This window comes from Camelus bactrianus, chromosome 18 (genome assembly GCF_048773025.1).
Source record: "Camelus bactrianus isolate YW-2024 breed Bactrian camel chromosome 18, ASM4877302v1, whole genome shotgun sequence".
In the NCBI taxonomy this organism is placed as follows: domain Eukaryota; kingdom Metazoa; phylum Chordata; class Mammalia; order Artiodactyla; family Camelidae; genus Camelus; species Camelus bactrianus.
The window spans coordinates 7,209,234-7,236,975 of NC_133556.1; the positions used below are offsets into that span (position 1 = coordinate 7,209,234).

A 27,742-nucleotide genomic window follows, 5' to 3' on the forward strand; every position below is an offset into this window, starting at 1 on the left:
CCCAATAGGAAAATAGGCAAAAGCCATGAACAGCACTCTCAGAAGAGAAAATCAGAACAGTCAATGCACGCACGAAAGGATGCTCAACCTTGTAATCAGGGAAATGCAAGGTAAAATAATCTGACTGCAACTCATTCCTACCTAGCAGGCTGGCCAGGATTCAAGTGGCAAGATAAGAGTGTAAACTGGTGCAACCGTTTTGAAAACCAGTCTGGCGTCAGATTCTAGAACCGAAGACGCACATATACTTTGACATGGCAGCTCTACTCCCAGGTGTACGCCCTAAATGAACTTAGACACGGGCCAGGGAAGCCAGTTCAGGAATGTTTGAAAATGGTAAACAAGTGAAAACACCCCGCTTTCCATCAGGAATAGGAAGAATAAGACTGGTGTATTCATACCCTGGAATACGATGTAGCAGGGGAGAGTGTCTGAAATGCCAAAATGTGCGGTGCGGTCCTGAGCTGATGCTCTTCAGGGATTCTTTTTTATTATGTAATAAAACCATAAAGAAAAGGTTAAACAGGAAATCCAGAGCAGAGGTTATCGTATTTAGGCACAAAGGAGGCTTCAAAGGTCGCGGGGATGTTCTCACTCTCAGGATTGCCTTTTGTTATTAATACTTTCAGTAGTCTTTTATGAGTGTGAACTATTTCTTTCAAAAAGAAAGAATCGTGCTTCCACACAGTGGCTACATCATTCTGTGTTTGGGTGTCAGAAGCTGAGTTTTATCTTCCCCCTTCTCTTCGCGTGTTTGTTTCCTCCATGTTAAAGCACGTTTGTGACGATGTTCGAAATGGCGCTTGTGGGACACTTCGCAAGTCTGAGTGCTGTGCTCGGTGCGTTTCAAGCACGTGCTCGCCTGGTGTTCACAGTACGGGAGAGTTGCCGCTGTGGGTCACCTTCCTGTCACTAGATCTCCAGAGCTGGAGCCAGCTCTTCTGTTGGCTCTGACCTGGGAGGATGTGCCGCTTCCTCAAACACCATCCCTCCACGTGGGCTTGAGCCCACCTTCTGCCTTCTCAGGGACCACAGTCCTGCGGTTACGCCCTCTCCCATATCTTCAGTCTCTGCTGGTTAGCGGATGGTTCTTGTCAGCATCCCTGCAAGTGGTAGCATGTTCCATCTTGGGAGGGAAAGTCCTTTGTGCCCCAGCCCTCCAAAGAGCAGTCCATCCTGTGTGTGTCCACATCCCTCTTCAACCCGCCCCGGTCTCGCACCCACCCCACCCCCGACCCTTTTGGTCCTCAGCTCTCTCTCCAGCGCCACTCAGCCCCCCGACCCTCTCTTGATAATCTCCTCTTCTGAAGTCCCGTGATGCCGCACCCTCTGAGTTTTCCATTTACTTCTCTGACTATTGATTTTTAGTCTCCTGGGGTTGTTTTTTTCTTTTCCTTCAGATCTGAAGAATGGCATTCTTTGCTATATAATCTCTCATTATCTATGTGCTGAAAACTCAGAACCTTCTCCCTAACGTGGCCTTCTCTCTTGAGTTCCAGCTCCTGTGAGACCGCCTGTTTGACGTTACCTTAGTTTCCCACAGGAGAGAACGTTTTTTTAAAAACTGAAGTATAGTCAATTTATAGTATTATGCTAGTTTCTGGTGTGCAGCATAGTGATTCATTTGTGTGTGTGTGTGTGTGTGTGTGTGTGTGTGTGTGTGTATTCCTTTTCCTATTCTTTTTCATTATAGTCTATTACAAGGTATTGAATAGAGTCCCCCAAGAGAGAACCTTACCCCACAGCCAGCTCCCCTTCTGCAGCTTCCGCACCTACTGAAACGCCTCCTTCTCCGTCCTCTCCCCTCTCAGGAGTAACTCCCCAGACTGCCTGGTTGCCTCAGCTGGAAATCTGGGACAGCCTCCTCTCTCAGGATGCCCCCATCTCCTCCGTCCTACCCGCAAAGTGCACCTCAGATCAGCTGATCCACACGCTTGTCCACAGCCATGTCGGGCGTCACCCGGACCACTGCAGGGGCTCCCGGACTGATCTCTGTTCCTGCCCTCACCCTCCACACCCCCACTTCCTCTCCAAGCATCTGCTTCCAGCCTTTCTGTGCCTCCTCCGTGCCCTGGGCCTTCGGAGTGCCCTGGCCTGGCCACTGCTTGCTTTGGGTCCCCAGCTGTTCCCTCTGTCCCACCCAGCTCTCTCGCCATCCTCCAGGGCTCACCTCAGATGTCACCCCTCACAGAGGTCTCCTCTGACCGTCATTTCAAACCAAGGCCCTTCAGAGTACCTTCCTCCATGTGTGTCAGTTTTCACATCCACCGTGCTCGCTAGATTTTCTGTCTGTGCTGGCCTCCTCTGTACCCCTAGTACCTGGCCCCAGTGAGCACACAGTAGGTGCCCATCAGATAGATGGGTGGGTGGAAGCAGCGTCCTCATTTCACAGACGAGGAATCTGAGCCCAGGGCAGGTAGGGAGACCACCCATAGGCACACAGGTGACACTGCCAGCCTGTGTCCTCCAGCATTGGTGCTTGGGGAGTGGGGAGGCGGTGCCTTCTGCCCTCCAGCATCTCAGTCGGCCTCCTCAGGCTCTGATAAGGGCAGTGGATGTTCATTTAGTGTGAAGGGCTTGGCAAACACAGCTTCTAGCCAGCCCCACCTGTATCAGATCCGGTGCTCTGTGCCTTATCCCCAGGTACATAAATAAATATTCATAACTGTGTACGGACCATTTGCTAACCCGATCTGCACCCCTGGAGGAGTGGGCGCCTGTTAACTGCTGATTGGGACTTCATCCCAGTATCACCTGCTGACATGGCCCAAGCGGTCATTTGGAACTTTCCTTTGTCCTGAAGGTCCACCCTCTGTGTGACACACCAGCAGTGTTCGGAGCCGTGGTCCGGCTGTGTGAAACTCCACATCGCCTCTGAGGCTGGGTTTTATTCCGCTATCCATTCATTTCTTCCTTCGGTGAAACTCCCTAGAGCTGACTGTGTGCATTCGAGCCAGTAGGAGCTCAGGGTGCAGCCGTGGATACAGTCAACAGGCACCCGCTCTCTGAAGCCTGTTTCCTAGTGAAGGGACACAGGAATGATGTCCGAGGGTGACAAGTGCAGTGAGGGAAGGGATGGGAATGGAGAAGAGCAGGAGGGCCGGGGCAGCTCCTCCAGAGACAGTTGTTGCAGGAGGTGATGTTTGGGGTAAGACCCGCGTGGTGGGGAGCACAAGGCAGAGCGGGTCAAGTGCCCAGGCTCAGAGGACAGACAGCTCCCGGGATGACCGGTAGCCAGAAAGGAGGCTGAGGACTGGGGCTGCAGAAGCGAGGGAGGAAGCCAGGCCAGGGCAGCTGGGTGGGATGGTGGGGCGGTCCTGTGGGCCACAATGGGAAGCCGCCTTGAAAGGCTCTCATCCAAAGGAGAAGTCGGAGTGCAGAGGAAAGCCAAGGACTGTGCCCGCTTGCAGGGCCATCTGACAGATCTTAATCAAATAATAGATGAAATGGATTCAGTTGGGTAAATATTCCAAGAATTAGTTAAAAGTGACTGAGAGTTTCAAGGGTGCCCCACACCTCGGGTCTGTCGTGCTGTAATATAGTTAAGTGCTCAGATCTAAAGGCCACGTCTAAATAAAGCCAGGGTGTCAAGTGCCTTACTCCCAGGAACATTTCCCTGGGAGGGGGGATGCCAGCCCTACGTGACGGGCTGCTCCCTCCCCTGTGACCTCAGACAGCTCCCAGACCTCTCTCTGCCTGACTTTGCTCAACCCCAAAATGAATGGGTGAGCAGGGGAGTCAGCGGGGAGCGCCGGAGCTCTGAAGTCCCGTGTGACTCAGTGGCCTAGTACATGTGTTGACTCAGCAGCAGGACAGAAGAGGTGAGGGACGCTTTCCAGCAGTTAGATCTGTTCAAAAATGGAATGAGCCACCTGCCATCTAAGGTGGTGAGTTTCCCGTCACTGGGAGTGTTCAGGGCTGGGAGGACCACCTGTCAGGGATGTTGTCAGCTCCTACCCATTCTTCAAGGCTCAACCCAAATGCCAGAGCCTCCAAGTCATCCCAGAATCCCCCCACCAGAGACAAAACTCTTCCCCTCCCCATCTCTGGTAAGGCTTTATTTGTATCTGTCTTGTGATTTTGAGCCTGTAGACATTCTGCCTCTGTATTCTAGTTAGTGGGACGCAGTTTAACTGGCCCTATACTAAGCCTTGATTGTGAAATCTAGAGGGTAGGAACTGTGTGTGTTACACATGTGTGCGCACACACACGTACTTATATCCCCGTCACGCCTGCACTTAGCAAGTACCAAATGACGTGTCACAGGCGGGATGCCATCTGAGAAGACTGCACCGACTGACGGCTCCTAAAGCCAGTCCTAGGATAGCCCAGCTGGCCCAGCTGGCTGCATGAGAATTACCCACTATTTCCAGAAATACGGCTCCCCAGGCTCCTCCCTCCAAGGTTCTGATTCAGCAAACTGGGGGCGGGACCTCAGGATCTGTCATTTCACAAAGTCCCCACCTGCCTCTCATGCGGGGCCGCTTGTTGGACCCACTGGCTAGGTTCCCTCCGAGGGCGACCCCTCTGGCTCAAGTTCTGTGACTCAGTGCCTGTTCATGCACCTTAGACTGGTGTGTGAGGAGCTCCGTGATTTAGCTTCCAAGTGTCTTTCCAGGCGTCACATCCTTGGCTTCTGCTCCGGCCAGGCTGGTCTATTTACTGTCGCCGAACATGTCTTGTGGTTTCCTGCCTTTGCCCTTTTCCTCAAGTCATGGCCTCCGTTATTATAACCTTTTGCTCTTCCTCACCTATAAAAATCATTTCCATCCTTCAAGACCAAACTAAAAGGCTGCCTCCTTCGTTCTTTTTCCAGACCATCTCAGCCTGTTGCTAACTTTTTCCTTTCTGGGGCCTGCATCTCCCCTTTGACTGTATCTCCCTCTGCCTGACCGAGCTGGTCAAGGGAGGTCTTCTCCACTGAATTTCTCTCCCTCACCTTCTGCTCAGTAATAAGGACTCACTGAGTCCTGTGTTTGAGGCTCTGCACTAGGTGCCTAGTGACCCACAAGAAAAATAAGGTGGCCTCCCCTCCCCAGGGAAGTTTGTGGCCCAGTGTCCCTGACAGGTGAGTGCAGAGCGGAGCGGGCATCCTGAGGACACCTGCCGGCTCTGGCTGGAGGGCAGCGGAGGCTGCTGTCCTGACCCCTTTCCAGGGCGCTCTTCTCAACCATCACGGCTATCTCCAGACTCACGTGGGCCTTTTGACACACGTAGGGGTCGAGGTGGCCGTGGTGACGGTCATGGTGGTGACGGCAGTGGCGTGTTTTAATTATCTCACACGAAACCTCCACCAGTCTGGTGAACACGGTGTCTTCCTGGAGGCCTGCTCCATGATGGCTCAATTAGGGGAGCAGTAGGACTGTGGTTCAATATTCAGGCCAGCTTCCTAATTGAAAACACATTTTCTTCTGCAAAGCTGCAGCTGGTTTGGTTCTGCTCATGCAGAAAAGGATATAACCTTGCATAACATAGGAAATGAACGGTTGAGAGAGAAGCCAAATTCAATTTCAGTCAGATATGTTGAGGCTAAGCCCGTGATGTATGGAAGCAGGGGAGCGAGCCGTGTGCACGTGGAAAGGGGCGCACTCAGCAGTCTATTAATCACGGCCGCCCGCCCGGCGCTGCCGCCGCCGCCGCCGCCGCCACCACCACCCGGGCCACTGCGCCCGCGCCGGGCCTCGGACCGGGGGCTGGACCGCAGCCAAGCACTCCAGAAGTTAACCTCTTAAAGACCCGGCGCTGCTTCCCAGTGAATAAATGTAATTTTGTGGTCAGAAATAAATGCTTGTGATGGGGCAGGAGCTTTGAAAACAGCCAGCCAGAGCTATTACAAATTGCTCCGCGTCGTGGAAGTCAACAGCATACATCAAAATTCCGAGGGTACAGCAAATTGATTTCGGCCCAGAGCTCTGCAGCTATTCAATAAAAGTCCTATTAAGCCATTGTATGTAATGAACAATCCAGAGCAAATCTAATATTTTCAGCAGATAATTATTTTGAACATCCTCTTGGTAACCGTCCGTGGTGTTCTGGGATGTTTACAGCGCACACCCACGTGCGCCGGGCCCTCCTCAGCCTTCACTGGCCTCTCTGCTGGGGACCCACGTCGGGCACCCCTGGACACGGGGGCCCCTGAGGGCTCAGTAGCAGACCCTGCTCTGGGCTGGTCTCCCAGGGCCCGGGGGCACAGTAGGTGCCTGGGAAATGTTTTTTGAAATGGAGAAAAGGGGGCTCGAAGAACTCTGAATAAATTAGTAAAATGACCTGTTGGCAAGCTTGACTCAGAACCTGAGGCTCTAGAGATCTGAGGCTCACAGGTAAGGAATGCGAGGTCCCACGTGAGGAAGAAACTGGTGCCAGTGCCCAGAGGAGCCCCAGGACTCACCCATCGCAGTTCTGCTCCCTGACAGCCTGGGAAACAGGGTCTGTGTCAAGGAATCCACGCTAACGGAGCCACCGAAACAATCTTGCAGCCACCTGGGTGAGGGCACCTCGGCAGGGGCCACCGCGCCCTCCTCCACTGTTCCACTGCCCTGTCCCTGACCAGGCGGAATTCTGTCAGTCTCCCAAGACCGTAAGTTTCTGGAGGACAGGGTCTACTCATTCATTCTTTCATTCAGTGAGTATTTTTCTGAACTTCTGCTGTGTCCCAGACTGGACCTGAACTAGACCCAAGTATATGGTGGTGGGTAATTAACTCAGATGCTGCTTTCTGGAGCGTAAGAGTTGAGCAGGATCTGTATCCCCATGTGGCACAGTGCTTGACACATAGCAGGCCTTCGGGGAGCGATGGATGGATGGATGGATGGATGGATGGATAGATGGATGGATGGATGGATGGCTGGCTGGCTGGCTGGCTGGCTGGTTGGATGAATGGAGAGATGGAGAGTTAATGCCCCTGGTGTATAAATCAAAAGCATTCTCTGTTGATTTAAAAAAGGCTCTGTTCTGTGTGCTTACACTCCCAGCCCCTTTCAGGGAATCATATGATACCAGGAGGCAGTTGTGATATGAAGGAAAGAGCCCTGGACATAGATTATAAGGCCTAGGTTTGAGGCCTGACTTGCCAGTGACCTTGACCTTCCCCAAGTCAGCTGATCTCTCTCAGTGCCTGTTTCCTCATATGATAAATGTGAAGAATTGGGGTGGGAGGAGAGATTTGAATGAGAATTAGGAGTATTTGTCTGTGAGAACAGACTGATTCTAGTAGTTTTTTTTTTTTCCTGGACTAAAATTATCCAACTTGTAATATTCAATCATATAGTATTTATTTGAGTACTGTGGAATTTAAATTATTAGGGTATTTTATTTTCTGCAAATCTCTCTTCCCTTGGAAAAACTCAATCTGGATGTTAATTAGGTTTTACTAATGTTCCATCAATTTAATGCAGTAATTCCTTAAATGAAACTGACACCAAGGACCAGATGGTCAAAAGAAGGACTGTGAATGTACGTGTGTGACTCAGGGCAGGGGGGCAGCACAGGACACTGATAACAGCAGAGAGCCCAGAGAGGGTCTGAGGCTTGAACGTGGAATTCCATCTCTCCCAAATCTGTTTCACACTCTGCCGCTACTCTCTTCCCTAATAATTATTTGCACAACATTTGATGTCTAAAATCACCATTCCCATGATCTCACAAAGCTTTCCCCACCACCCTGTTATGGGGACATTGTTGCAACCAGAGTGAGCGGGGAGGGCGTAGTGAGTGTGAGCAGCAGTGTGGGTGCCTGGAAGGGTGGTCCTTGGTGCCCCAGCTCCAGGCTCTTGGCTTTCCTCGCCCCTCGCCATCTCCTGGTTCTGTCCTGGGATCTGTGGCTCCCTCGTTGTGCCCAGCCAGATGCCACCCTCTTGTCACTCCATGCTCACCACCTCCAGCCAGCATCCCAGACAGAGGGAGCCCACCTGCCAGTGATGTCCATTCCTATGCGTGTTAGTCACACATAGACCAGCTGCCCTCGTGGTCCGAGGTGGACTGAGCAGGGTCGCAGGTTGGAAGCCGGGTGTCTGGGCTCAGTGGAGAATTCATTCCACTTACCCCATGGAAGGAGGCATGACCACTGTTTCATCTGTGCCCCACTAAGTACAACTTCCAGAGCCTCTAAGTTGCCAGCCAGGAAGAGGCAGCCTAGCTGGGCAGACAGCAGCTTCCAAGCTCCCCTACTCTCTGGGGACAGGACTGGGCATCTTCCTGTTGTTCTGCCCCTGCTTGGGGCTGCTCTTTGGCCCTCTCTCCTGGGCTATCTGTGAAGACCCCGAGTGGCAGCACTGGGGTGAAGAGTTGAGTAGGGCTCACCTTGGGGCGCATTCCAGCCAAGCCCTCTGTGAGACTAATCTGGGGAGCATGTCCTGCCCAAACCTGGCAGACTCGGTGTAGAGCCCTTTGGGCAAATGATGGAGAGGGAGGAGACTGTCTCTTCAGCCCTGAGAGATTTTATGATCACTTCTGTATAGAAGACAAAATGGGTCCAGAGAAGTCAAGTAACTTGCTCAAAGCCACACAGCTCATCAGCCTTGGAACTGAAACTTGAACTCCAACCTCTGACTCTAAAGCCAGTGCTTATGCTTGAGAAATAGCGGAGGTCCCCTCCCCTACACTATTTCTCAAGGAGACCTGTGAGATCATATTTTGTCCTCCAGTATAACAGGAAGAGAGAAACCTACAGGGTCACAGAGGGAGCATGACCGAGGAAGGGGTCGGTTCCTAGGGCTGTGGGGTGAGGGGTGGCGCCTGGGGGCCCACCTGGGATGGAGCAGTGCTCCTGGTTCAGATCCACCCTGCCCCCTACTGCCCCAGGCCCTCGAGTCCCATTCATCCTCAGGCCTGAGACTGCTGGTATTTAGGGACTTGGGAGGGTAAGTCTGGCAGAGACTCAGGGCCTGGCATCGTCCCGAGGCAAATCTCTGAGCGTTTGTTCTCTTGAGATACTGCGGACAAGCGCTGCTGCCCTGGGAGCACATGTCCCCGCTGGACACGCAGGGCTCAGAGGCCTGCTGGGTGGCCTCCTGCTATTCATGTTGGGAGCTGAGGCTGCAGGCCGGCTCCTCCGGGGGTGCAGGAGCAGACCTGGGGTGCTGGGCACGTGCTCTGCTCCTGCTCCCTCCGCTGGCTCCTCTCCTGCGTGACCACCCGTCCCCCTGGCGCCTCCTCTCTGGGGAGACAGCTTAGCATAGCAGAGAAAACCAAACAGACAAATCGCAGATTTTGAAATTAGACAGATTGGAATTTGAGTCCTGACAGCATCTTTTACCAGGGTGACCTTGAGTGAGTCATTCTAGCTTCTCTGTGTCTCCTCCCGATAATGGAAAGTCCGCCCTGCAGAGCAGAGACACTGGGTGTATGTGTGTATATTTAAAGATCACGGCGTAAAGCAGGGCTGGGTAAACAGTAGTTCTAGTTATTGATCACAGAATCCTTCAGTTCCTTCAACCTGTTAAATAGGGGTGCTCCCCTGGAATCGGCCCCAGCTTTCTGGGGCTCTCACCACGCACCCGTCCCATCCCTAGATAACCCCATCTGGGCTCTCTTCGCCATCAGGACCCCCTGAGTGCTCCCTTTGGGCCTTTCACAAACGAAACCTCCACCCCACCCCCCAACCCAGACATAACTTCACCTCTGCAATCCCCGTGTCGGGGGAGGTGACCAGCCCCCAGCCACCCTGGTCGGAACTCTGGGAGGATCCATGTCTGCCTGCAGACCCTGTGAATTCCGATGGCCTCACCCCACTCAGATTGACCTCCTCCTTCTCTTTCTTGGACTGTGCTGCCACCCGCTCCAGGTCTCCCTGCCTCCCGGGAGTCGCCTTCCCATCCAGAGCCATCACTGCCTGATTGCCAGCCTCTGGGACATTGGTACCTTTCAGCATCGAGTTGCCACCCCCTGGCTCAGCCCCCAGGCCCTGCCTCCGAGACTTCAGCCTCCTGGGCTCCAGGCACAGCAGGCCCTGCTCTTCTCCACTGGCCCTCCTGTTTCAACTGGCCCTCCTGCCTTTGCACAGGCTCCCATCCCCGCTGAAGCCCTGCCCCTTCCACTATGAAGGAAGCTGAGCTTAAGTGTACGAAACACAAGATGCAGAACAGCATCTATAATATCAAACCACTGGTATGTGTGTGTGTGTTTTAAGGGAGACAGTGTGTGTATACAGATGCTTGTAAATGCATAAAATATTTCTGGAAAGATAACTCTAGTGGCTCCTTGCCTCTAGGCCAGACAGCTGGGTGGCAGGTAAATATGAATGGGAGGGAGACCTACTTTTCACTATATATTTATACTTCTGTTTTCACCTCTCTTTTCTTTTTTTACAATTAAATGGGTTTTAGTATATTCAGAAAGTTGTGCCGCTATCACCACAATCCAGTTCTGGAACATTTTCATCACCTCGAAAAGAAACCCCACACCCATTAGCAGTCAGTCCCTGCTCCTCCCACCCCCAGCCCCTGGCAACCACTAATCACTTACTTTCTGTCTCTCTAGATTTGACCAGTCTCCACATTTCATGTAAATGAAGTCATTCAGCATGCGGTCTTTTGTGACTGACGCCTTTCACTTAGCATGTTTTCGAGATTCATGCGTGTTGCAGCGTGTGTCAGTAATTCACTCCTTTTTGTGGCTGAATAATAATCCATTGTGTGACTATGTCTCATTTTATTTATCCATTTTCACTTGATGGCCATTTGGGCTTTTTCTACCCTTTGGCTATTTTGAATGATGCTGCTAAGAACACTCAGATACAAGTTTTTTCATAACTATACATTGTCATTTTTCTTGGGTACGTACCTAGGAATGGAATAGGTGGGTAATGTAGTAACTCTAGTTCTGAGGAACTGCCAGCGTGCGCCAGTCTGCATTCCCACCAGCAGTGTACGAGGGTTCCCATTTCTCTGCGTCGTCTCTACCATGCATCATCCGCCGTTTTGCTTACAGCCATCCTAGTAGGTGTGAAATGGTGTCTCACTGTGGGTTTGACTCACATTTCTCTAACGACTAGTGATGCTGAGTGTCTTTTCACGTGCTTACTGACCATTTGTATATCTTCTTTGGAGAAATACCTATTTAAATCCTTTGTCCATTTTTAAATTCAGTTATTTTTCTTTTGATTGTTGAGTTATTAAGAGATCTTCAGGTATTTTGGACACTAACCCCTTGTCAGTTACATGATTTGCAGGCACTGTCTCCCTTTCTAGGGTTGTCTTTTCATTTTCTTACACTGTCTGAAGCACACATTTTAAATGCAATAAAACCCATTTTATCCATTTTTTATTTGCTGTTTGTGCTTTTGGTTTCGTAGCTAAGGTCTTGAAGACTTACACCTGTGTTTCCTTTTTAGAATTTTGTAGTTTTAGCTGTTACATTTGGGCCTTTGAGTTCATTTCTGAATGCAGTGTGAGGTGGGGATCCAACTTTGTTCTTTTGTACATGGATAACCAGTTGTCCCAGCATCGTCTGTGAAAGTCTGTTCCTTCCCTCCTGTTCTTTCACCGCTGCCAAAAATCAGTTGACCATAATGTGATGGTTTGTTTCTGGACTCTGAATTCTATGCCATGGATCAATATATCCATCCTTACTCCAGTGCCATACAGTCTTGGTTAATGCAGCTTTGTAGTAAGTTTTGAAATTGGTGTGGGGCCTCCAACTTTGTTTCTCTTTTTCAAGATTGTTCTGGCTATTTGGGGTCCCTTTCATTTCCATGTGAATTTTAGGGTCAACTTGTCTTATTCTTCAGTGAACCCAGCTGGGATTTTGGTAGGCATTGCATTCTACCTCTAGACTGATTTGGGACTTTTGCCATCTTAACATTAAGCTTTCCAATCTGTGAACATTTCTTAATTTCACTTCCAGATTGTTTATGGCGCCTATATAGAAAGACAATTGACTTTTTGTATATTGATTTTGCATTGTGCAACCTTGCTGAACACTATATATGTTCTTACACTTAATTTTTCTTTTCTTTTCTTTTCTCTTTTTTACTGTAGACATATTGTCTGTTCACAAAACAGTGTTTTAAAAATCTCAGGTAGAAACTCATCCTCTGGGAAGCCTCTCCCACAGCCCTGCTGTGATTTACCTGTGGGAGAAGGGGATGACACCATCCACCCTGAGCCCTCCAGGAGTAGAAATAGAGGCTCTGGTCCCAGAGGATAGGCTCACACACTGCCCGGCACATTTCAGCCACACCTTAAATGATTTTATTGACAATATGAAGGAATGAATGAACTAGTGAGTAAGACAGGCACCAACACGTCCCACCTCCGAAGCACTCTGCTGTCTACAGAGGTTTTTCTGCTGTTAAGCTGTGATCTGCCTTCCTGTAGCTTCCACCTGTTGGTTCTGGTTTTGCGCTCCAGGGAGAGAGAAGATAGCCAATCCTCCTTCCCCACAACAGCCCTTCAGATAAATCTTGGCAACCAGAATGTCAGATGCCCATGAAACGGTATTGTAAACTGTAAAGGAAGATAGAAATGCTTGTTGCTGTTTTTTTTTTTCTGCCTTTACTGTTCTCTTGCCATCTTCTGCCACATCCCTCTTCATGGCACTATCTTCTTCTGGAATTCTCCAGTCTTCCTCTCTTAGGAACTTTGGGTATGGGGAGATGGTTAAGAAGGATTCCATAAGTTTACGTAAGACCTGATTTTTTGTGTCATTACCCAGGTCTACACTACATTGCCTTTGTAACCGAAACTGCCCTCTGGGATTCATGCCCCCTGCTTTGAGCAGTGCAGGGATCTCCAGCAAGTGCTGATCAGTGTTCTGCCATGGGGAGTATCCCCACCGTGATTCTTCCCCTCTGAACTCCATCTGCGTGTTAGAAATCACAAAGGAACGTGACCTTGAGGAACAAAGCTGGTGGTGGCAGCTGGGTTCCCACACCTGTTTCTAATCTCTCTTCTCTCCACATCACTCCAGGGGTGTGGATCTGGAAGAGGGGCTCCCTCCCCTCCAGGGTCCTCTCTTGTCTCTTCCTGGAGCTCTCACAGCAATAGCAAGACTGGTACTTGCCAAAACATTAAGTAGACATGTACTTAGAGGAGAATTACTGGGCTCTCTGCTAGTGCGATCTTCTTCCAGAAAACGTGTTCCTCCTACGTGGCGGGGTTCAGTTAAAATTAGAACTCGGAAGCTGTGGCTGCGGACGCGTCTGTTTTGGACAGGACCTTGGTCCTTCTCTGTTGACTTCTGGAATTCCACATGGCCCTTCACATAATGTTTTGCTCTTGAAAGAATTCTGCAGCCAGACATAGAGTGAGACAAAACTGTTCTGCCACATCCCTGCAGCTCTTGCTTATCCTCACCGGCCGATAGTCCAGCAGCGCACACGGACTTAACGTTCTGTGAATGGTCTGTGTTTATTTCTAAATCATTGGCTTGTAAATTTCCAGGGTATAGACTAGCGGATGGTCCCTGAGTATACTGTTGCTATCATGGTGTCTTAAATGTTGTTTAAGTGTCTCTGTCCCCCAAGACTTGAAGCGTTATGGCTTTCTGCTTGGTTTAATGGCAGAGGAGGACAGCCTGTGGTGGAGTGGAAAGCTTGCTGATTTGGATTTACTGGGGAAGGCATGGGTGTTTACCCACCTCCACAGGCTCCCAACCAGACCAGATCCTCGCATTTCACTTCACAATAACTCAGCAAGGAGGGAGCTGTTCACTAAACAAACGAAGAGACCAAGGCGTAAATTAAGGAACCTGCTTCCTGATCAAGCCAGCAAGCCAGCAACAGGGCTGGATTCCAACCCAAGTCTGCATTCCTTCAAAGCACACATTTCTCCCTTCAACCCCATGGCCCCATGCCCAGCCCCATTGTTACCATATTGGGGTGGGGGCTTGCTTAGGGGCATGGTTCTCAGTGACGTGGTCAGTTTTTGCATTTGTGAAGTGGCGCTTCCCAGTCTGCTGGCCCCTTCACCATTCACAGCACAGGAGTTATTCTCCCCATTTTGCAGACAAAGAAACTGAGGCACAGAGAGGTAGCATAGCTATGTTAGTACTGGAGCTGGGATTCAGCCCTGCTCTTCGAACACTGTATCCAGCTCTCAGCCCTGTGTGCCCCTGCCCTGTGTGCCCCTGCCCTGCCTACCACCTGTGCGTGGCAAGGCCGGGCAACACCCTGGAAAGATGATCCTTTTCCATTTCAAAATGTACCAGACCAGCATTAAGACCTGTCTTTCTGTTTGGGTTTTTTTTGTTTTTTTTGTTTTTTTTGTTTTTTTTTTTGGTGATCCCTGGGCCCTTGTACCAAGTCCATGCCATTGTCTGTCTGTGCCTCGCAGCTGATGTGACAGGGCACTCAGTGTGAGGCCCGTGGGGGTGGCCTACCCAGGCCATGCCAGGTGTCCGCAGCCGCCTGTTAAGGGTACCCGGTATGCAAATGAATAGTATCCTTTTCTTGGTGAGCTGAGTAAGCAACAGTCATGGCGCCGGACACAGGCCACTGTCAGCGAGGAGCTGGAGTCGCCAGCGTCCAAGCAGAGACTCGAGCGTCACAGAGCAGCCACCACAGGGTGTGCCAGGCCTCCCAGGTGCTGGGTCCAGTTGCAGGCACTTTGCACACATTCCTTTAACTTACAAAAAGCCGGTGAACAGGTCTTATTTTCTCCACCTTCGAGATGGCGTCACCTAGCTGGTTCATCTCCAACCCCAAAGCCCCTCGCTGCTCTTCCCTCCACTGACGCCGCCTCCGGGGGGGTCCTCCCGTCCTGACAAGGGCAGTTGGCTCTCCTAAACCAGATCAGAGCGTGACTCTCATGACTCCCTACTTCTTAGACTAAACTGCGGTGGGTAGCAGAAGCCTTGAAGCTCTTAATTATAGAAAACTGCCTTCTCCACCCTCATCTTCCAAAGCAGTCCATGCTGCAGAGGTCGCCAGTGAGCCTCCAGGAATCCCTTGAACTGTGCTGCCTTCTCAGCCTGGACTCTACCCTTGTTCATTCAGAGGCACACCCCAGACAGACTCCTGTGTTAGGAGCCAGGTGCCAGGGATCAAGAGAAGAAGATGGCACTGGCCATGGCCTGGGGCAGACCACAGTGGGTGGAGAGGAAGTTCACCGATGTGAGTCATTGTCACTCGGTGTGGGAGGGGGCAGAGTGGGATTTACAGAGAGCCCAGGTGGCACAAGGACCAGGTGACCAGTGGTGTCTGGGGAAGGTGGGGGGACACCACAAAGGAGGTGTCACCTAGGCTGCCCCGTAAAGGAAGAACGCCATTCCCCGTGCCTGGGGTGGAGAGCGTTCCAGGCAGAGGACCTAGTGTGTGAGGACCCAGAGGCGTGATGGGAACGGCGTGAAGCGTGATCGGGGTGGGCCTGGGCGGCCGGGGAAGGTGGCAGCTTTGAGCACGGGCCATGCTGGGAAGGGTTCTGGAAACCCAGCCTCAGGAGTGTGGGGCACATCACATTCGGCAAGGAGAGGCTACAGCTGGGGAGACCCTCTGAGTACGGGTCTGTGGCGTCCAAACTAGAAGTCAGGGGGTGGGAGCTTCAGTTAAGGCTGAAGCAGCAAAGACGGAAGGAGATTATAATTCTGAAGTCGTTTCTGACGCCAGATGAGCAGGACTTCTTCAGCAATCGGTGGTCGAGGCTGAAGGAGGTGGAGGATCTGCATGTCTGTAAATGTTACCCTCTTTTCATCCTTTTTTCAGTTCTGAGCAGAGCATCTTCCAACTAAAATTCAGATTTGTGCTTGCTCTCTCCACATTTCCTTCCTCTGCCGAAAACTGGAGGCTCTGATTGAAAATTCCAATAATAAACCCCAAAGCCTCAAACCCATTAATGTTCCGAGTTATAGGCGGGTAAGGGAGTTTCAGTGGGGAATGGCATCCTAAACATAAGCAAGCCCCTGAAATGGAGCCACCCACTGCAAATGCTGTTTAAGAGGCAGCCTAACAGGTTAATTCTTTCTAAAGTGGTGATTTCTTTTGTACAAAAGCTAAGGCTTTGAGTGTGTGAATTCTCCTCTAAGCCCCTGACATTTTGACGCTTAATTTAGTTGATACTTGTATGCTGTTTCGCCTCCTAAATGCAACACGGGTCAATAATTACCAGCAACACTGAAAACCAGCTTGTGAATAGCTCTACACTGTTGTCACGTCTTCTTTGTCACTCGATTCTCCCAGGGTCCCTACCAGGCAGGCCTTCTCATCAGTATCTTTTCCTCGACATAGAAGATGAAATTCAGAGAGGCAGAGGGTACACAGCTGACTCAGTATTCCAAAATGCATGCTGGAGCCATGTCTTAAATCCAGGGTTCTGATTTTAAATCCTGGGCCCTTGCTCCCTTTACCGTCTTTCCCCCTACCCTGTCCCTGGAGAAAATAAACAATCAAGCTTCACAACAAACAAACAGAAATCCTTTGGCCCTCTCGATACTGGTCGTTGATTCCTTATTATTACTTTGTGCCGTCTTCTTAGAAACGTGACCACCTCTTAGGGCTTGTAATAGGCAGCTTTGCTTGATTGTGCTGCAGTAACAAGCAACCCCAGATCTCAGCGGCCGATGGCACAAAAGCTGATTTCTCAGTCATGTTACATGTGAACCGTGGGTCAGCCGGACGGCTCTGGGACAATGTGTTGCCTTCACTCAGAGATCCCAGTGGAAGAGGCATCTATTCTCACGGCAGGGAGAAAGCGCACGAAAGCCGAACCATGTGCTCACCCTTGCATCTCAGGCTCAGACATAGCGTGCGGCACCACCACGTACATTCCACATGGTCATGCCTGCCACCAGTGGGCCAGGAAGCCCCCACAAGTCATGTGGCAGTGGGCAGAGGCATGCGATGCCCCTTACAGGGAGGGCAGATGGGGAGGGAAGCAGTAACTCCAGAGGCCACGTGACACCCCAGACCTCACAGTGCAGCTCTGCTGGTGCCCAAGGGTTGCGCGCTCTGTCAGTCCTTCTGAATCTCAGGAGTCTTACAGCTGATTTCCATGAACTGGGCCTCTCAACCTGGCCTCTGAGTTTTCCTCCTACTGGAAGCAAATATTGATTGAGATTTAGGATAGACTACCTTTCTGTAGACCTTTATCTTGTCATATAACCCTTATTACACAAATTCAAACTCCACATTATAAAAGCGATACTGTTGAAAGGATAACTGTTGGATCCAGGAAACTCGAGGTAGGAGCCACCGGGCATCTTTGGTGGAGTGGGGCGCGTGGCTCCCTGCAGGAGGCCAGCTCAGGTGAGCGCCCAGTGTGTGCGGTGGGGAAGGATGCTTCCGTGCGCCAGCATGAATGCTGATGAATCAAAGAACTCTTTACATAGGAAGCATTTTCATAAAGATTTAAAACTGCATTCCTTAACCATTTGCTCACTTCTGCAGATAAAACAGTTGACCAATTTAGGTAAATTTTCATTGCCATGATAAAAATGTATTAAACACCTACTATGTGCTAGTTGTCAGGGGGAAAGCGTAGTGTGGGCTTTCAAGGAATCTAGGATCTCCTGAGACAGCCTCATTTGCAGTCCTGAAACTTCAGGACGGTCTGCTTAGGGTGATGGGCGTGGCCGGCAGGCGGAGATCAGCTGAGCCTGAGGACCAGAGGAACATTCCGAGGAGGCGCCTGCCAGGCTGCGGGGAAATTGCTCGTGTATTCAGGGAACTGGGAGGAACCAGGTGTGGCTGGAGTTAGGCGTGGTAGGTGAGGCTGATCCTGGGAGTGGAACAGGTTTTACACAGGGTCTGAGCACAGTCAGAGCTTCTCTGGGTCTGTCCCTGCTCCGCCACCAGCTGCCCCTCAGTCCTCAGCCCCTCCTCTGCAGTGGGGATGGTGGACAGAATGTCTAACCAAGGACCTGACTTTCAACCATCCAGGGGCACCCTTCCTCTCTCCAAACTCAGGGCCCCGCCAGCGGGAGGAAACCCAGCACGCACGTCCTGGGGCACGTGGAGCCTGCACTGGGTCTTGATACAAGGCTATGACTTGAGTGGGCAGAGACGCCAGCAAAGGGTATCCAAGTAAGCGAAAGCATGGGAACAAGCAGTCCCAGGCCACAGCAGGGGAAGGCCCACCCCAGGAAAGATGAATTGGGAAAGGGAGAGGGTAGACCGAACCTCAGACCCCAAGACCTGTTCATGCATGAGGGCAGTGGCTGGGGGTGGGGGGAAGTCAGCAGAGGGAGTCTCAAAATTGCCAGAATCAACAAATTTTTCTAGGTTTGGGAATCTTAAAAAGAGGCTTGGGGGACCTCATCCAGTTGAAACTCAACCACACGTGGAGTTCTCACCACTTCTCTTAAGAAACTTGTGGTCCAGACACCTAATGAGCTAATTCAGCTCAGGGGCCTGGCCTTGTCCTCTCAGGGTAGGGTTGAATGTTCTTGCATCTGTGGAAAGGGGAGGGGAAGCAGGCTCAGGCTCGTGGTTCCTGTACCCGTTTGCCAGGGCTGCCACACCCAAGTACCACCAACTGAGTGGCTTAAAAAATAGACATTTATGTCTTGCCTTTCAGGAGACTGGAAGTCCAAGATCCAGGCGTTGGCAGGGTGCATTCCTTCTGAGGCTGTGAGGGGGGGGTCTGTTCCAGGCCTCTCCCCTGGCTTCTGGAGGTTGGCCGGCGGTCTTTGGCCTTCCTTGGGTTGTAGGTGCATCAGTCTCTGTCTTCGTGTTCACATGGGGCTCTCCTGTGTGCATGACTGTCTGCTTGTCCAGATTTCCCCTTTTCACAAGGACAGGGCCATACTGGATTAGGGCCCACCTTAATGACCTCAACTTAGTCATCTGCAAAGACCTTATTTCCAAATAAAGTCACAGCCACAGGTACTGGGGATTTGGACTTTCAGGGCAGGGACACAATTCAACCCGTAACAGTCCCCAAGTGTGATGTGTCGATCACCCAGCCCCTGCCCCACGTCCCCATCAACAACCCAGACAGGAGAGAGAAGACAGTGTTCAGGATCCTTCCAGATCCCATCCTCTGCCCACTGTAGAGGCGGCCACTTTTGTAGGCTCAGTCAGATTCCTGGGAAGCAGGAGACCCTCCCGAGGCAGATCTGGAACCCAGCAGAGAAGCCTCTGGGGGTGTCAGGAGGCTTGGGGAGCAGCCAGGGCCTCTGTCCTTCTTTCTGGGCAGCTTCTGCTGCCTGCAGGCACGGCGCTCTCAGGAGGTGGCAGAAGGGCCCAGAGCACAGGGAAAATTCCAGACATCTACAAAGGCAACTCTTAAGTCCACTTTTACTCAGAACATCTACACAGGTGGAGATGAGGTACAGTTGAAATAATACCATTAAGATATTTTCCAAATTTTGTAAAAGATATTGAAAAAAGATTTTCTATGTTCATGAAAGCACAATACAAAATTTTACATACGGTTCGATTTCAAATACACTTTAACAGCTTGATTGAGATGTAATTCACATACTGTGTAATTCACCCATTTAAACTCAGCAGTGTGTTGACTTTACTGTGGTCACAATCAATCGCAGAACATTTCATCACCCCAAAAAGAAACCCCACGCCCCTTAGCCGTCATCCTCCCAATCCCTAAGCAACCACTCATCTCCTGGTTTTGTAGTTTGCCTATATGCCTACATTTCATTCAGAATGAAAGGGAACTACAGACAGAGGAATGACTTGCACTGGTGAATGGCATAATTATGGTTTTAATTTTCTTCTTTTTTTGATATATTTGTAATTATACAATGATCATGAACTGCTAATAATCAGAGGGAAAAATAACTTTATTTTAAAAACAAAGAGAGAACTATCTTGTTGTTTTTCAGTAGTCTCTGTGGATTACTTGGAAAGCAACACCTAAATCACCACCTTATTTTATTGGGGGAAAAATGTGTCCGAGTTCTCGACAACTGACTTCAGGGAGGAATTTTGCAGCAAAACTCGGTAGGAGTTGGAAATGCTGGCATCGCACATTTTTGCTCTGCATTAGATGTCCTCAGACCTGCCCTCCACTGACCCTTGTGTCCCCCTCCCCAGGGTCTCCCCATCCTTAATCAGGTGACCGCTCTCAGCCCTTAACAAATTGTTTGTTGGCCCAGGTGAGAGGCCCTGTAATTATGCCACATCCTCTTGCCTCTTTAATAACTTTGGAGGTAGAGAGTATAATTCTGTGAGGGGACAGAGGACTGTATAATTTAGTGTCCTTTTCCTGAGCCAAAGCGAACTCTTTGCATGTAGCATCTTGCCTGCTTCAAGGGCAAAAAGTGATGTGTTGTCTCAGCAAATGTGTTACAGGAGCAAAATGCATCCTGAGTTCACCCAAGCATCAGAGCCTCTTTGGGGGTATGTCCGGCATGCTTTAGAGTTTCACGCATCTCTTTTCTTTGATGAATGGACTTTTCACTGGGGGAAACCAGCTCAGCTGGGTTGGTTCACGAGACACACCGATCCTGGCCACCATCATAGGAACTGGCCGTTGCCTAAGCTAGAAATCTGGGCGCCGTCCTGAATGCGTGGTTCCTCCTTGTCGCACATTAGTTCAGTTGGACTTCGTCTCTCAGATTGGCATCTTTCCCTCAATCCTCACCACCACTGCCCCATGTGGTTCTCACCTGGGCAGAGGCAACAACCTCGGATTGGTTGCCTCCTTCCACCCTGACTCAGGCCCTGACGGTGAAGGTCATCCTTCTCCATGTGCACTGACGCCTGACCTGTCTGGTCTCACGTCCACGGATCCGTGTTTCCACCCCAGCAGCCCCCACTTTCTCCAGTGTGTTACAGCCCCATCCGAGTTCTTAATCTGGATCCTATGGACAGAATACACGTGGATATGTGAATGTCCTAAAATAGAGTATATAACCGTGTGTGCGTGTGTGTGTCTGTGTGTTCTAGGAGGAGGGGCCTTGGCCTTCACAGAATTCTTCAAGAGGATCTATGGACCCCAGATTTCAGATCTTTGGGGTTTGAATGTGTTCCTCCCATTTCCTGTCTCACCTTCCTACCCTGGTGAGCAGCTCCCAAGGACTGCTCAAATGTCACCTACTTTCCTGCTTGATGTCCCCTTCTCAGTGTCCCCAGGGCTCTTCTTACCTAGCGCTTTCCCGGCTGGGATTTCGTTGCTTGTTTACATGCCTGTTCCCCTACTGGACCCCGAGCCCCTGGGACTGAGCGCGGTCCCTCTCTGCCCCACGTCCGGCGCAGTCTGGCATGTGGTCCGCTCTTAGCGCTGGTGGAAGAAGGAAAGAGCCCGTGTTCTCTGTGGAGAGCCCCCGCTCCGCTGGGTGATGGGACTGCTTCTGCCTCGCTCCCCCCACGGACTGGCCCACGTGGACCACCTCCCGCTTGCGTGCTTGCAGACATTGGCTCTGAGCAGGTTGAAGGCCCAGCTGTCCGGCATTTTCAGGGAGCAGGCAGGCTCCTGTTTGCCCTAGGAGCTCACTAGACGTGTAATGATTTGTAAATTACCTCTTGACAAATTTTGAGCTCTTTGTTTTTCTTCTCTTTCTTCCGTCCCTTTTCAGATTGATGCACTGAGTAAAAGAAGCAAAGAAGCTGAGGCAGCCTTCTTGAATGTCTACAAAAGGTTGATCGATGTCCCAGGTAAGCCCAGCACTTGTAGCGTGCCTGCAGGCACTGTGTCTGGAGAGTCAGTGGGTTTCTGGATTATTCTTGGCAGCTTCCCTAAGGCAGCTTCCCCAAGGAAGCTGAGAAATTCTGGGAATATTCATTGTCCAAAACCCAGACTTTGGATGGGTTTGAAAATCAGATGCATGTTTGCAAAAGTCAGTGAGTAAACTCCAGTTGATTCCTTTGTAGATACAGAAACTCAGATCTGTGGGGCCACCTTTAGCTTTGGTTTAAAATGCACATTTCACTGAGAAGAAGTAGTGCCATGTGTGTGCTGTGCAGACATCGTGGACGCTCACGGGTCTGGGCTGACCAATTCCATGTTCAGAAACGGCCCTGATAGAGCGCCTGGAATGCCACAGTCCCCTCCCGGGTCGTCCAGGGAACCGGTGGCCTCTGGCCAAGTCTTCCACTTAATATCTAAGGGCAAGTGGTTTAACTACAAAGTATGTGGGTTGTTTTTCCTTTTGAAAGAACTAAAGAGTTAAAATTTTAATAATGTTTGCTGTGCATTCAGAGAGATAATGGCTTCCCATTCCTTATTTCAGAAAAGTGAGGCAGAATTTAGAGCACCTTGGGCCCACTGGTTCCATTGATCCTCTGTTCTCAGGGGTTCCAGTCACCTGGAATCTGTGGGGAGGTGATAGACACAATCACATGGGTCCCAGCTCAGTCCTGGAAAGACTCAGATCATAAAATTGGGAAAGTTACTTGAATGTCGTCCTCTGCTGACCAAGGAAACCAAATTACCACCACCCTCCCCTCCTCACCCATCAGAGTTGCACACTTGCCCTTCTTAGGAATCCTCTGTACGTCACTGACATTACTAGAACTACTTTAACAAAGCAAAGCAGAAACAAGTCTCCTTTGTATCTGTGTTTTATTCTGAAAGGCCCACTGAGGACTTTGCTATTCCCTCTGGGAGCCAAGGTTAATGGAGGCCACACCAAGCTAGGGGCAGCAGAAAGCACTTTGGACACTTTGCACAGGGAGTAGGGAGATCCAGGTTCTCCTGCCAGGGCCTTGTTGTGAGGTCTTGGTCACGGTCCTTTTTCCCCTCTGAACCTGGGTATTCTCATCTGTAATGGAGCAAAGTAGAGGAGCAGCCTAGTGATGGAGAGAGATTGTCTTTGTTCTAAGCTTTTGCTATCTTAGGAGCTTATCCAGCTCCTAGTTCCAAATTTGAGCCTTTTGATTTTCTGCAGGAGTTTGTATCCACCTAGGGGTTTCCTGAATGCTCTGACCAATACTCTGACCTCGTGTGGAAGCTGCTTCACAGCAGATGGATCATCTGATGCCTGGGTGCTGTTCCTCAGGTGTCGGCAGCTTGGGGGGCCCACTTGCATTTTCTTGTGCAAGTGCTGGTTTTGTGTTGGTGACTCAGCTGAAAGGGGACCGGCCTGTTCTGCCTTTGCCAGAGCCTCAGGGAGCCCGGAGCTGCTGTTTTCTATATAACCTACGCTCTCTTTTTGAAAGTCCAGTTTGTCCCTGGGCTTTTCCCTTAGTGAAGTTTCTCCACTGGGAAGCCACGTGAACAAGTTGTTAGATTTCTCTTTCTACAGTTATTTTCCATCTTAACTTCTCATAGACAAAAAGGAGACCACTCTTCTCATCGATTCTCCTCTTCGCCTGAGCAGGCCTTATCATATATGTATATAATTTTTATAGAACTTTGATCATAACCCAAGTATATAGTTATATGCTACTTTTTCCACTTAGTATTGTCCCATCAGCATTTCCCTTATGTTGGAGACATTCTTTGTCATTATCATTTTGGGCTGGCAGTTTTCATTTTAGGTGGTGGGAGCAAATCATGTTTGATCTTTTCTATAATAATAAGAGTAAATCAAAGTATGTTTGCATGCCACGTAGATCACCTTTACCTGCGCATCCCGGGTATTTCTTACACATGCTGTGGTCTGACACATCTAGCAAGTACTTGAAAAGCAGGAATGGAGCTTAGAGCTCTCGACCTGTGTTTTGAAGTCTGCTTATCGCTCAGATGAAGTAATCGTGTGGCAGAGGCTTATAGGAAGGGTCTGGTCAATAGCAGTGCGTTTACTGACGGTCAGTCACACAGCCGGAGGGAGTTGGGGGCCTTAACCGTCTGTGTACACCAGGCTTCAATCCAGCTGCATCCAGAGATGTGGGTGGGTGTGCCAAGTTCCAGTTGCAAGAGACAGCAGTCGCACACTATCTCAGAAAAACAGAGGAGGCGCTTGGAAATAACGGGACAGGTATTTCGGCTCTGTGCCCCACGGCCCTGGAAGAGGTGACCAGCCGCCCCAGGAAGAGGGGGGAGCCAGAGCCCCGCCCCACCCCACCCCCCACCACACTTCTGGGCCTTTTTTTCATTTTTGTGTTTTCTTGTTTCTTGTCTGCTGGTCCTGCTAGGATGCAAGCTCCCTGAGGCCGCTTTGCTTTATCGCTCTGTGCCCAGCACCTGGACCAGGGCCTGGAGTGACACAGGCATGACACGTTGAATGAGTCTGTTGACCCAGAGTCACCCCGGAGTCCTGGGCAATAGAATTCGCCGAGAGTCACGCTGGTGGCTCTTAAAGCTTTGTCTCAGTCCCTTCCCACTCCTGAGGATCAGCCTGCATATCCAGCAGCCTCCTGGACATCCCCTCAAGGGTGACTGAGGGGCACCCTAAAACCACCCAGTGTGTCCAGAGAAAAGCAACTCCCTCCCACCCTCCCGTAGCAAGTGGCACTGCCTGCCCCCTGCCTGCTCACACCAGAGCCCTGGGTCACCAGGTCCTGGCCATTCTACCCCCAGAAGGTCCCCAGAGTCCGTCCACTTCTCCCCATCCCAACCCCGCCCTCCACTCCGCAGCGCGGGCCACCTCTGCGGTGTCTGCAGTGTCGGGATGCGAGGTTTCCTGCCGGCAGGGATGGGTCCTTCTCCCCTTCTCGGCTGACCTCTTCCTACTCCTCAGCTTAACGTGTTGAGACACTGCTTCCCGGGACCACCCGGGTCCGGCTTAGGTGTGCCCTTATCTCACACACACACACACACACACACACGCAGGCCACTCCCCGAAACCCATGTTTGTTTACCTCTGTTACAACTTCTTGCTACGTGGCTCTTTTCCTTTCTGGCTGGGCAGAGACTGGGGCAGTGTGGTCTTGTCCCCAACTCTGTCCCTAGTGTCGCCCCCAGTGCGTGTCACGTAGCAGAAACTCCATAAATATTTGTCAAGTGAATGAATAAATGCATGGACCACATTATCCTCTTCAGGATGCTTCCTGAGGTTTTTTGGTTTCTCACTTTAATTTTGTTCACATTGAACCCTACTCCTGAGATTGACACTTTCCTTTGAGGGAGAGCGCTCTGGAACATTCTAACCAGTTAAATTGCAAGAGAACAGAGGTCTCTTTCCTGGAGTTGGAGCAGTTGAGCAGCTCTCTGAACTCTCCTTTTGCTTTGGTGCCGCTCTGTAAAGATCTGCCTGCCTGCAGAGACGTTTATATGACACTCAGCGTTCTGGTTTCATCAAACCAGCACGTGCTCTTCAGAAACCTGGGGCTTTTGTGGCCGGGCTGACATCCAGAATCTGTGTTGGGTTGAGTAGCTGTCCTCCTGGCATCCTGAGCTTCACACACCTGGCCCCGAGCGTGGGATCCCCTCCGCCCCGGCCCTTTCCCTCCTCTGGCGGTGTGACTCCACTGTGCAGGGCAAAAGCAGCCCTGGGGTCACCTGGCTCCTCCCTCCTCTTCATCCTCCACATCCAAAATCCCAAGGAATGTTACTTCTTCTTCCACAAAGCTCCTTCGGATTAAAGACACTGAGTAAACACTGAAATACATAATTATGCTGATATATCCTCTGAACTGTTCCCATAGTCAGGGCCCCATGTTTACCTGCTTTCTCACTTGCCACCAGATTGCTCCTCAGTCCCTAGTCCGGTTTGAGAGTATTTTAAGATGCTTTTTAATCAGAAATATCCTGCTTCTTTAGCCCAGGCATGCTCTCCTCCACTGCTGTGACCCCCTTCTCCGTGGGGTGACCTGGTCAGCTCATGGGATGCGGTCCCCTTGCTGTGTCTCAGTCAAACTGAGCACCAGGGATGGAGCAGGGAGCAGGTCAGCCAGACAGCTTCCTGTCCTCGTGGACTTGAGAATCTGGTGGGAATGTGGGCATCCGAAACTAATTACACTGACAGTGATTGAATTTTAGGGTTAAGTGCTTCAAAGGCAGAGCCCATTGGTTACAAGAGCATAGATCTGGCAGGACTGGGCAGTGACCAGGTTGGAGGAGGGGCAAGAGGAAGAGAGGGCAGTGAGGAGAGTGGCCACGTCCTACATCGTCCACACCTCGACGCCGTCAGTAGTAGGGGGCTCTGTTCCTAGTCGTGTTGAGTCCAGGGAAGACAGCCGTGTGGCAGAAAGTGGCCTGCTAGATGATTTGAAGCATTTTGCACTTTTTAAGAGACAAACCACTGACGGATTTTCAGCAGAGAAATGACATAAGCACACTTGCATAATAAAGAAAAGGTCATCCTGACTGCAGTTTAGACAGTAGGTGGGAAGGGGGTCCAAGTGATGTGGGGAGGGAGGGACGAGGTTGCTTGGTTTCGGCTGGTGGGGCTGGAGCTGGAAGGGAGCGGACGCTGGCGGAAAGCAACCAGGAGTTTGGCCCAGGACGCAGTTAACACAGCGTTACTTCTTCATCTCTGGAGAACAATATTGTTTATGTGGTTCCATCTGTTTTACAAAATTAAAGGGAAGACCAACAAAAAGTTTGCAGGATTGGCCTCCTGTCCCTAACTCTGTTACCATCCCTCTTTGTTGTTTAGTCGAAAGTGGCCTTTACCTTTATTGTCGACGTCAAGGCAGTAGGAAGGTTTCACATTCAGATTCAAAGTCACAACTTTCTGTCGTTAATCTAGGTGGCTTCACCTGCAGTTCTCATCACAGACAGACTTTCTGTCTTCACGTATATGATCAACATAGAGGAATAAGTTACACTTGCAAATATTTACGTTTTTTATTTTAACACACCTCTGCTTGAGATTTTTATTATTAATTCACTTACTAATGGCTTCTCACATGAGGAAAAGCATCATTAGGCGTCTGCCAACAGCCTGACTTGGTGAGGACACCTGGACAGGCCAGCGTCCCTCTGCGATGGAATCTGTATTTGTGAGTGAGAGCAGAGTTCAACAACCGTCAACCACAGTGACCCCAGCTGTGCAAGAAAAAGTTCAAGGTGCGCTGTTCAAGAAGCCATACTCACACATGTGGCAGCCCAGTGTGTGCCGGGCCCGGCACCACGCACCCGAGAGGCAAATGCACCTGAGATGTGGCCCCTGCCCTCCCTCGGGTGGCTCCTACTTGGGTGGTAGGAGACTGTAAGGTACCTTTAAGAAAACATCCCATAATTAAACAGGTTAAGTAGGCAGCCCCCTTCCCTTACTGTAATGAAAGGAGGAATAAATGTCTCTGCTCTTAAAGTGTGACCCTTTCAGATAGCTAGAAATATTCTGGAATGACCTCTTCTTAAAGGCCCTTGCATAACTGGAATTTTACTGTGTTCTGAGTAGAGTTATTATGGTATGCATAATCTGCCAGGAATTAACCTTGCGTGGGTGACTTGCTCTTGCTTCTTGATACTTCTCAGATTTTTTTACAATGAGCATGTATTTGTCTCTACAGTCGGGCAGCAGAGGGAGGGAAGCATAAATTTGTAAAATATTCAACTTGCGCTCAGTTTCTGAATAGCCCTTAGTAACAGATTACAGATAAGAACATAGCAGTAGCCGGTGGAGTTTTTGTCCACACTTAATCGTTGGTATAAAACACAGCTGTGACCTTTTCAGTCCCAGAAACATCTCAGCAAAGGTATTTTTTTTTTAGCAGTTCCTAGAAAGGAGACGAGGTTGGTGACCTGGGCATTGGTGCTGCAGAACCTCTCTGCTCTGGCTGCAGAGTCTGTGGGAAGAGTGTCTGCCGGTTCTCACCCCATCCTGGCCTCTCTCTGTGCCCCCCGCTCCCCCCAGAAAGAGTCATCTTTCACCCCTCGCTAAGATGTGGTCTAGGTCCTATAGACCCAAACCCCTCAAACCACAAAAGCAGAGCCCAGAAGGGTTTATTTTAAGATTTAAATCTTCGGGAGCACATTGCCAGGGAGATAAAATATTCATGGACTCGTGAAACTCTGCTAGAACTCAGTGTTTCATGACTGACTCCGCTTACTTTACTTCCCAAGGATAACTGGTCTGC

At 50.4% G+C, this 27,742-nt stretch overlaps 1 protein-coding gene across 12 annotated transcripts in view; it reads left to right on the forward strand.

Annotated features, from left to right (window-relative positions):
• CUX1 (cut like homeobox 1) overlaps window positions 1–27,742 on the forward strand; it is a 353,997-nt gene that overhangs the window by 181,351 nt on the left and 144,904 nt on the right. For all 12 annotated transcript variants that reach the window (XM_074345859.1, XM_074345857.1, XM_074345864.1 and 9 more), the window contains exon 4: window positions 21,412–21,490. In XM_074345859.1, the coding sequence (XP_074201960.1) occupies window positions 21,412–21,490 (79 nt within the window). The remainder of the gene's footprint in view (window positions 1–21,411; window positions 21,491–27,742) is intronic.